Below are 11,518 nucleotides of genomic sequence, written 5' to 3'. Positions count from 1 at the left end.
CACTCGATTATTTCTTCCTATTTCAACATTAGAATCTTTCGATCGATACGAACGATCTATCAATCTTTTCAGAGAAACAAACAAACAGATGGAAATTAATCATTCGAAAAGATGTAGGAATTCTTTGAAATTTGTTGTTTGTTTGGCTGATCATTGTGCGACAAAAAAAATCTTTTTAAAATAAAAAAAAAAAGATCAAAAGAAATAAAAATATGAGAGGAAACTATATTAACTGGATCAATTGAAACGATCGATCGGTATTCGTCACCCTTGACTTGATTTAGCTGAAGATCGATGACCTCGTCTCGAGGATAAGGACAAAGTTAGCCGATGGAAGGACCAAAGCAACGACTAGGCAATGACCACGAGTCTTCGGATGTAACCTTAGCTCGAGTGGAAAGCACTGGTCGAGCAACTCGTATATAAGTAACGCCGTCATGGATCGTGCATTCAGTTAGATACTTACGAGGGAAACGTCGTCCATATCTAAAACGTCTTTGAAGAGATTTTTAAGTGGTCAAGAGGTAAGCAAGAAAGTGAAAAAAGTGTATATGTGCGGCGCATGTGTGTGTGTGTTTGTGTGTGTATATGTATGTATGTATGTACGTATGTATGTATGTATGTATATATGTATGTATGTATGTGCTAAGACATAAATAAATAAAAAGAAAAAAAGAAAATATAAAAACGAAGAAAAAAAATCGTTTAAATTTAAATCCTCAAATTAAAAGTAAAGAAAATAATTCTTCAATCTTTTCAAGGTGATCCATACGATTTAAAGATATTAAATCCTATCAGATAGATAGATCATGGCAATAACGATCGTAATCAAAGCTTAAAGTATATTTGATGACTGTTGCGGTGAAATTTTAATCCGTTTTCTGCGGTCTCTCTTTTATCATATACGTTAATATCAAAGTTAGAGTTGACAACTCTCTTTCAACAATTTTAAGAGAAGTTCTTAAACTTGTCACAGTAGAATCTTCCAAGATAACAAGAAGTTTTAAATGTAGAAGTATTAAATGGTTCCTCATTTTCAACAATTAGTTTATTTAAATCATTTGTCCTTTTCTATAGTATTTTTATAATATCGCATTTCACCGTGGTCAGTTGAATTTTTGTGATAACAAGCAAATATCAACAAATTTTATATAAAATATGTATATATTATATATTATATATTATATATATATATATATATATATAAACACAAAATTATTACTGCTAAATACATATAAATAAGTATAATATATATATATGTATATATTATTTTATATATTTTATATATTAATACGTTTTATATATAAAATAATAAAATAAATAAGAATATATTTTTCTTTATATATTTTATTAATTAAAATTTGACGACATTATTACCGAGCTAAGAAATTTATCTAACACTTGTATCCTTAATGTTTGTAATCGGTAAAAAAAAAAATAAATAAATAAATAAACATACAATTGTAAAAGTTTTTAAAGTATTTAATATTTTGACGAGTTAAATTTATCTAAGTGTTTTAAAGAAATATCTCTCTTACAGGTAAGGTGATCAAGAAATGAAAATCATTTTTGTTCTCGTCTTTGTTGGGGCATGCGCGGCTGCGCCACAATTCTTTGCTCAATCAGGAACGATCTATGCACATCCAGCTGTACTGTTGAATTCGGCAATGGAAAATACTTTACCGTATCATCTAAAAAACGATTTTTATAAAAATCCACGAATCGCTTCTGGACTAGCGAAAGAATCGTGGTTCACTGATAAAGAAATGCAGGTAAAACTATAGGGAAAAAATTTTCTTTACTTTCTTTTTTGTTCTTTTTTTTTTTTTTTTAATTTACATAAGAATAATAATTTCTTATACAAATTTCTTTTCGTCTATGTGAAAGACATAAAATGCTAATAAAAAATAACATCATTCGATGAATCATTTATTCGCAGGTAATCGATCGTGACACGGACAAAATACCGCGGGAAAAAATATTCGACGTTTTGCATAACGCTGGTCTTGCTCATAAATAATAATCTCAAATATATCTTATTGAAATTTTTTTATTGCCATAATATAATGAATATAACAAGTTCATATCGTAAAATAAGATGGTACGGAAAAAACACGTTGCATGAACGAATTAACATGTGGTATCTATCATTTCTAATGTGTATAAGATGTATTTATTTAAATATTTTTTCTTTTTTTTTTTTTTTTTATAGATTTTTGTTTATAGTGTATCTCGTATCTGTAGTTAATTAGTAAATTATATACAACATCGTAATTATGTATATTTTTATATAAAAGTTAGAATTTATTAAACAAATATAATGTTCCTGCAAGGGCTGTGAACAAGAAAGACATTAATTATAAATATAATGTTTTATTATGATCTTTTATAAATAATTATCGAGTAAAAACTGAATCTTCCTTTACTTAATATTTATCGTAATTGTTATAATGCTAATTTATTATCAGTATAATGTGTTTATAAAAATATAAAAATATAATAAAAATGATGTGATAAATTTATATACATATATAGATTAGATGTACTTAATTATATCGATTACAAATATATACAAAATATAAAAAAAAATAAAAAACATAAAAATATAAAGAGAAATATAAAAATGATATCAAAAAAGACGGTGTACTTCGTTTAATAAAATAGAAAATAATTATTTAGTCATAAGGAAATTTAAAAGTTCTATCATTAAATCTGGATAAAATCGTTTTAAATTTTCATAGTTCTCTGTTTGCTTGATATCATTTGCAAAATTTACTATAAACTTTATAGCATCTGCGACTAAATGATCTGAATTTATTTCGTTTGCCACAATCAAAGTATCAATGACATTATCTACATTCATTTTCGTTTGCAATATCTTTATGCAATTCTCTTCCAAATTAGTTACACCAAATTTATTAGCTATTGGCAAAAGTTCACGCGCATAAGAGTCTAAGGTATTCTCATTCGCTGTATAAATGTAGCATAACATATGATCAAATAGATCTGGATTTACATCATATATATCTATCCTGTTACTATTTTCATTCTTGGCTTTAATTATTAATGACTTAAAATAAGGATAATAACACAATATCGGAGTATGTATCATAAATGGTTTGTCTTTAACATAAATAGTCATGTCACTGAATATGCCAGTTTTATACATAATATCTAAATACTCAGTTACATTTTCTTCCCATGACTTTAAAAGAACATATCTATCAGGAGTCGATTCATAAACGAATTTTGCTGAAAGTGTGCTATAACTTATCGAACATTTCAAATTTATGTCTGTTTCACAATTTTTACAAATGTTAAATGTTTGTAATCCAAATAGTTTGTTTGTAATGACATCCGATACAGTTACTTTCTTTTTGGATCCTCTTATTTTGTATTTGACATTCAAAACTATATCAGGTGGTGAATATTTAGAAAATAATAGACCAATTTGTATGTCCTTACAAGTAATTTTAAAACATTTTGGACAGTGATAAAAGTCCAGAATACTTTGTAAACTTATTTGATAACAAATATGTATTTTTTTATACTTTTGTGTAAATATAGGCGATAATAATCGTTCTGATAAATTGAAAAAATATTCAACAGAAGTTATTTTCCATATATGAGATAAAGAAGTGGTATTCAGTTTGGTATATTTATCCATCGTTTATATCAACTAATTTTTTTAATTGGTCTTATGCATAATACACAGCAACAAACCGTACGTAGAAATGAAGAAGAATCTATAAGAAAAATTTATAATAAATTTATATATATATATATTTTTTTAACAATTTTTCATGATATTATCTTCATGTTGTTATATAATTATAATCAAAGAAATTCAATTCACATAAAATAACAGAAATTAAAAATTGAATCTTTTGAAATGATAAGGCAGGTCCTTTTGTTAATATAAAAGTAGGATATAGATCTTATGTATTTATATATGCATACCTTATATAATATAAATTAATTTCTTTATAAAACCCCACACCCTTTTGCGTAGAACTTAATTCAAATTAGAAAAGATTTATTCAATTTTAAAAGAATTTTAATATTTATGGCATAACGTTCTTCTATGTACTTATCGCCTTTTCACTTTCATCGTACTTAACTCTGTAACGTATCTTTATTTTCGTTAAATTGCTACGTCACAATATTACTATACATACATATACATATATATATATATATGTATATATATATATATATATTACTAATTATATTTGAATATAAACTATCAAATAATAGAAGAGTTTGTTTACTTTTCAATTCAGTTTTTGCGCTTTCAGTTACGCATGCTCACTTTGCTTATTTGAGCGTTTATGCGCGTAGACACAAAATTATGGATACTTTACCTAGTGGATATTGCCAACAATGATTGAACTTTCTCATCGGCTGATTTATTAATAGAAAATATTATTGAAATTAATTTCGATTTATATAAATACAGATACATTATATTGAATATTGTGTATTATTCAATATATCAATAAATATATTTGTGAATATAAAAAAAACTTGTAATTAACAAAAAGTCAATCTAGTTATAAATATAAAATCACCAAGGATTGTAACCTTAAAAGTTTTCTTTACGGATTAAAGTGCGTCTTTACGGAGTCAATGTTTATTTACAAAAATTGACATCGTGAAATTTTTCAAGTGCCTTTGAAATAAAATGTATATACTTTTCTGTGACTTATGTATACCTATTTAAATGTAAATTTATTGTTCTCACTGATATAATGACTTCTAATACGTGCCATAATTTTTTATTGGAAAGAATTCATTTTCCAGGCACTATCATTTTAGATGAACCAGGAAAAACAGTAAAGATATTTACAGTTTTTATAATTAATTCTAATATACATATTATTAATTATTATTATATTTCTTATTCTTTTAATTGTCTTTCAGTATACTTGTGGCAGAGGAAAAGAAAATCAAATACAGTGTATTAGTCTTACAGTATCCCGTCAACACTGTAGTTTTTTCCGTAATGATCATGAAATATATGTTATAGATTTAGGAAGTTCCAATGGTCTATTTGTAAATGAAATTAAACAAAAAGCAAGGCATATGGTTAAATTGAATGACAATGATATTATTGGAATCGGTTGTCCAAATGCCGATAATACAAATAATGATATGTTTATTTATAAATTACGTTTTATTGTTAAAAACCAAACATTGACAGATGGGAAATATATTGCAATGCCTGAGATATCTATATGCAAAAATGCATTAACAGAAAGTACTGATAAATACTGTCATTCTTTATCTGGACATAATGTAAACGAGTCATCTGATTTAGTTGCATCAAATGAAGTATCTAAACTTTCAAAAAATTTAAATAACTCTTGTCAAATAAAAATGTTAAATAAAAAGGTGGATGATAGAACTAACAAAATTAATTCAAATGAAGAGATTGAATTAATAGATACTTGTGCAGAAATTAATACGATAAAACAAGATACTTCACATTTGGTTACTAATTACGATAATAAATGTCAAAGAAAGAATGATATTAGTATACATAAAAGCTTATCTGAAGTAAACAGTGCAGAAAATCCTTTAATACAGAAGGATGTTTTAAATAAAACAAATCAATTTCAACCCATAAAAGAAAATGAAGTGATATGTATCGATTTGGCTAATAATATTGATACAGAAATAGTACAAGAAAACGATGATGATAAGATTAAAAATACATGTACGAATAAAAAGACATACCATACAAATAATGCAGTATATACAAATGATATTGATGATACAAGTACACATACAGATATCAGTAATAATATTAAAATATTATCACAACAACGGGATCATTCTGAAAATGTAAAAATACAGAATGAAGTACATGACAATTTAAAAGAGCAAAATGAATCATTGATAAAAGATAATATATTAAACAAGCCAGAAGATGGTCTTTCAAATATTGTATATAATGGTGATTATTTTATTAAAATGGAAGATGAAATAATAATAACTGATGATGATGAAGAAACAATAAAAAATAATATAAAAGATCCTAATAACTATACTGAATCAACAATCAAATTGAAACAAATCAAGCAAGAACCAAAATTAAGATTTTCAGAAATTGATATAGTTAATTTAAGTGACGATGAAGAAAATGTATTCCCAAGTTCTCAATTATTTGATTCTAATGTGGATATAAATTCTGGAGTTAAGAAAGAAATTAAACGAGAATATAACGATAATCACGATGAAGATGTTAATAGGCTTGATGACACAGAAATAATTATCTCTGACAGTGAAGATGAAGATAACATATGGTTACATAGATTATCGCGAAGCCAACTGTTAAATGATACAATTTTGAGTAATGATAAAAAGAACCATACAATAGAAACCGTGAAGGATGAACCTACAGGTATGGAGATAATTGATAAAGATATTCAAAATACTATTAAAGGATCCAATGAAAATATAAATAATACTTCGAATCAACTTAGTGTTAGTATTAAAACTAATAGAGACAATGAAATAAAAGAACATAAAAAAAATGAAGAAAAAAATATTGAAAAAAAATATAAAAATAGTGAACAATTTAAAAATAGTGATAAATTAGATATGATAAAAGAACATGATCCTGATATTTCTCTTGATACAAGAAGAAAGGAAATAGATAATTTGTCTGATCAAGTACAAGAAGGTAATAATAAAATTAGTCATTCTCTCAATAAAAAACAAAATATGATTAATAATGACACAAATGACCGTGCACTTAAGCAGACCTTACATTCCAAAGAAATAAAATTAAATACAAGAAAAAGACCACAATTAATAGATGCGCCTTATATGCCTGTAAGAAAAAGAAAAAGACAACAAAGCATTTATAATATGGACAGCAAAAGGACTGAAGAAAAGTTAAAGGAATATTTAGATTTAAAAGAACAAAAGCAAGATAAATGTGCTTTGAAAAATTATCTTCCATCTGATAAACTCAAAAACCTTCCTCTTTCAAAAGAAGAAAAAAAGAAACTTGTAGAAAATAGGAAAAATAAGTTAAAAAAAATTGCTGCAGAAGATAAAAAAGTGACTAAGATTGGACCATTAAAACCTTCTTTTTCAAAACCAAAAGCAAAAGTGTCATTAAAATCTCGATCAGATTTTCTAATTGATGAGATACGATCAAAAACGATACTAAACAAACCATCAATAAAAAAATCTCTAGAAAATAAACAATGTCAAAATAATACTGTCAATATTGATACAAGAAAAGATGATGATGTACTACCTTCAATATCCGCTTTAAAAATTAAAAAGAAAATACCTAATTATAAAGAAACATTAAATAATGTTACAAAACATTTAGAGCAATCTTTAAATATTACTGATGTTAATTCTGCTCAATTAAATAAGATCAATGAATCACATCCAAATGTAAATAAACTTGAAAATATAGAAAATGTAACTAATGAAACAATTCATACAACAAAAGATAAAAACATAGAGGCTATTACTACTTGTGATTTGAAAGATGAAGTAAAAATTAAAAAAAATGTTAAAATGCAAAAAGAAAATCGTTCTCCTAACAGACAAGCAATCAATCAACTAGAAAAACAAGAAAAAAATGTCTCTTTCAATAATGTTCTTGAAATTCATGAATATGAAATAGAACCTCAAAACATTTTAAGAAAACTTATGGGTAAAGATGCCCCAATACCGGTTGATAAATTATCTTCTAAAAGATTTGTTGACACAAATGGTCCAAAGTTAGAACAATTTCTATTACGTATCTTTCTTTGGAATCCTATTTGGCTTGAAGTAAGTATAACTTTATTAAATGAAGTAAATCATTAATTTATCTTGAACTATTTACAGGAACAGCAACGTTTGAAGCGAATGCCACCTATTCTTAAAGAAAATGAATTACATCCTATGTTAACTTATTATAAATCTTACAATGATTATTATAAAATTGCTGAACCTCTATTATTGTTAGAAATTTGGTACGGTATTACTAGAGAATTTGAGATGATAGAAAAGAATACAAAGTACGTCTATAATGAAATGATAAATTAAATAAAAATCATTTTCTATTATAGAAGTAAAAATATATGAATAATTTATCACATACAGGCGACCCACTATGATGTGTTCTATAGTGGAAAAATCTTTTAAAAATATCCACGTAGCAACTGGAAATATACATTTATCATCTTTGATAGTGCAAGTATTAGTTACCAAAGAAAACTTATCTAAACAAGCTCATCCTAATTATGGAGATCTGGTAGTTTTTGAATATGAAAAAGGAAAACACATTTTTCAGAAAGTATTTGCTTATGTTACATCTATGCATCAAATTATCATAACTTCATTTACAGAATATAACAAAGATTTAGGTAAATGTATAATAGTATATTACATAAATAATGTATATTACATAAATAATATATATTACATTATTTAGTGATGTTATTTTTAAACTGTTTTTTATTTATTGATATTTTTACAGAAAAATATGTGAAAAGGCCATATGCATTATTGACATATACTATTATGACAAGAAATGTTGAAGAGAATTTTATAATAAACCGCATTCAAAGAATAAGAACTGTGACATATCTACGCTCAAATATAAGAATGATTCAAGCAATACAATATCTTCCACAATCTCCTCTTATAAATTTAATTTTATATCCAAAAGTTGAAGCATTTCAATTACCTTTAATAGAAGTGCACAATCGTCAACTTACAACAAAGGTAAAGATACAAAAAATACAAGTGGTATAAATACATACATTATATAATTAAAATAATTCTGACAAAAATAGGATAAGTTGAATCAGAAACAATTAGAAGCTGTTGGTAGAGTAACAGGTGCTGTAATACAAAAGGAACCTAAAATTTGTTTGATTCAAGGACCTCCAGGTATATAAATATTTACAAAGCTATATTATATTCAGGTATATAAATATTTACAATTTTATAATTTTTATATTACAGGAACAGGAAAATCAAAAGTTATTGTAAATATTATAACAGAGATATTATATGGTAATAATAGATATCAAAACAGTAAGTCTGCTCTACGAATTCTTGTATGTGCTCCATCTAATGCAGCTATTGATGAAATTGTATTAAGACTTCTTGCCATTAGAGCTACAATTAAACGTAAAACAATTTCTTTCTATAATGTTAACATAGAATCATATATTGAGTGTAAAGAAAATAATATACAATTGTCATTTTTATTATATTATATAGAAAATCGTTTTAAAATGGTCCGTATTGGTAAACCTGAAACTATGCATTTAACCGTAAAAGATATTTCTTTAACTGAATTGGGAAAACGGGATGTTAAACGAATGACTACAAATTATGCATCAAAAAATATTCCTATTGAAAGTTGTGAAGAAGAGGTAAAATCTAATTTAATTTAATTTTATCTAGATAAATATATATAAATTTTATATGAAACAGTTTTAATGCATTATACAGTTTAATAATTTTTCAGAAGAAACTATTGGAAGCACGTATTAATGCATTGAAATGTGAAATTGCAAATTCACAAAATATAGATGATATTTACAGAAAACATCTCAAACTGAAATTAATAGATATGAATACAAAGTATGAGTTATTAGAAAATCATAAATCAGTAAGTATATATATATATGTTGCTATATACGTACATATGTATATATATATAAGTTTTAAAGAAATTTATTTTTTTAACTAATAAAAATTATGCAGATGAATGAAATGAATAACAAAGAACTGGCAAAATTCCAACGTGTTGCAGAACGTAGAATCCTTGAATGTGCAGATATAATAACATGTACACTTTCCTCATGCTATACTAATCAAATGGAATCTATTTTTGGGTAAGATTACAGGATAAAAAAGTAAAATTATAAAGAAAGTTATACTATGTATTAATTTAATTTAATTTTTGTTGTTATCTATTATTAGTTACAATATTATATGTAAAAATTTGTGATATTATTTCTTTTATTTCTTATAGTGGAAATAAAGAAAAAATATCAGTCTGCATAGTGGATGAAGCTACTCAAAGTTGTGAAGCAGAAAATTTGATTCCCTTATTATTAGGCGTGAATACATTAGTTCTAGTGGGAGATCCTAATCAGTTACCAGCGACCATAATAAGTCAAGTATAATCTATTATATATAAAAATTACTTAAAATATTCTTAATATAATCATTATAATAAATTTAATTCATAAAATTATTTTTGATTATGTGTTTAGCAAGCAAAGAGATTTGGATTAGATCAATCATTATTTTCTCGTGTGCAAAATGCATTTCAGAAGTTGAAAAATAATCCAATAATTATGTTAACAACACAATATCGTATGACATATGCAATTTCTTATTTTCCAAATAAATATTTCTATGGAGGCAAGTTAAAAAATGAGGTTGAACACATACAGGCATTTCCAATGTACAGTTATCGAGTTTTTAATATTAATTCAAATCAAAACAATGATAAATTTTCAAATACAAATGAAGCTGAATTTATATCAAATATAATATTATGCATAATGAATAATTTCAACTTACATAAAGGAAAAACTAATATTTCTATTGGAATTTTGACACCGTACAATAACCAAAAATATTTAATTTTAGAAAAAGTCAATGAAAAGTAAGGTCAAATAAGATTTTTTTCATTATTCGTACATTGATATTAATTTGTACATTATACAATCATTATATAAATTTACTTTTATATAGAATATCAAATGTATCTGAAAGTATACAAAAAAGATTTACTGTCGAAATAAATACAGTTGATAGTTTTCAAGGACAGGAACGTGACATTATATTAATGTCATGTGTAAGAAGTCATGGTATTGGATTTTTATCAGATCCCCAAAGATTATGTGTAGCTTTAACCAGAGCTAAACATAGTTTAATATTATGTGGTAATTTTAATACATTTATGGTACGTATTGATCTTTTAAAATGTTAATGTTATATGAAAAGATAAATTTTTTATCATGATTAATATTTATTTAATATTACTTTCAGCGGGACCAAATGTGGAATGCATTAATATCGGATTCAAAATTGCGAAAGATTTATTATAATATTAATTCAAATGCAAGTCTAAACGAAATAAAACAATACATCATTAAATAAATAATTATTTCGAAGTATTATGCCTTTCTGTTTGTGCAGTGCACAAGTTGGATAAGTATAATCGATTTTATTTATGTAAATGATGTAAATGTTTTTTTCTTCCATGTAAACATTAATTTAATCGTTTTTTATATAATTATTTTGTATGTCAAATTAAAAAATAATACATTTATTTCCTTTTTTCAACAAATTTAATGAATTATTTATATATAATGTCCACATTTATATGAATAAACATTTTCATGTATTTTCTATCTTATCTGTAATAAATATCAATAATAACATTTAAAAATTCTCTATTCTGCTTGTTTGCTTTTCATTCTAATCTTATTTATGTCATAAAATTATTTTTGAGTTCTCTTAAAATAAATCT

General features: G+C 25.0%; 3 protein-coding genes across 5 annotated transcripts; 2 read left to right on the top strand and 1 right to left on the bottom strand.

Annotated features, from left to right (window-relative positions):
* Positions 1-458: 458 nt before the first annotated feature.
* On the top strand, positions 459-2,472 carry LOC124950914. 3 transcript variants are annotated; one of them, XM_047498405.1, is made up of 3 exons: positions 459-524; positions 1,541-1,772; positions 1,940-2,472. In XM_047498405.1, the coding sequence occupies exons 2-3, from the start codon at positions 1,557-1,559 to the stop codon at positions 2,018-2,020; spliced, it is 297 nt and encodes a 98-aa protein (XP_047354361.1). In that variant the 5' UTR covers positions 459-524; positions 1,541-1,556; the 3' UTR covers positions 2,021-2,472. The 3 variants fall into 3 exon arrangements, with proteins under 3 accessions (XP_047354361.1, XP_047354362.1, XP_047354363.1); XM_047498406.1 differs by lacking the exon at positions 459-524 and adding an exon at positions 915-1,015; XM_047498407.1 differs by lacking the exon at positions 459-524 and adding an exon at positions 996-1,105.
* Positions 2,473-2,636: 164 nt separating this feature from the next.
* Positions 2,637-4,509, bottom strand: LOC124951026 (speckle-type POZ protein B-like). The gene is made up of 2 exons (XM_047498709.1): positions 3,961-4,509; positions 2,637-3,746 (listed from the first exon to the last, which is right to left on the bottom strand). The coding sequence occupies exon 2, from the start codon at positions 3,665-3,667 to the stop codon at positions 2,672-2,674; it is 996 nt and encodes a 331-aa protein (XP_047354665.1). The 5' UTR covers positions 3,668-3,746; positions 3,961-4,509; the 3' UTR covers positions 2,637-2,671.
* Positions 4,367-11,327, top strand: LOC124951025 (helicase sen1). The gene is made up of 14 exons (XM_047498708.1): positions 4,367-4,835; positions 4,924-7,803; positions 7,861-8,033; positions 8,119-8,381; positions 8,495-8,742; positions 8,814-8,910; positions 8,986-9,153; positions 9,247-9,401; positions 9,497-9,640; positions 9,736-9,866; positions 10,007-10,154; positions 10,251-10,648; positions 10,738-10,948; positions 11,035-11,327. The coding sequence occupies exons 1-14, from the start codon at positions 4,752-4,754 to the stop codon at positions 11,143-11,145; spliced, it is 5,211 nt and encodes a 1,736-aa protein (XP_047354664.1). The 5' UTR covers positions 4,367-4,751; the 3' UTR covers positions 11,146-11,327.
* Positions 11,328-11,518: the final 191 nt, after the last annotated feature.

Source organism: Vespa velutina, chromosome 8 (assembly GCF_912470025.1).
Source record: "Vespa velutina chromosome 8, iVesVel2.1, whole genome shotgun sequence".
NCBI lineage: Eukaryota > Metazoa > Arthropoda > Insecta > Hymenoptera > Vespidae > Vespa > Vespa velutina.
This window is presented reverse-complemented; position numbering and strand designations above follow the sequence as displayed.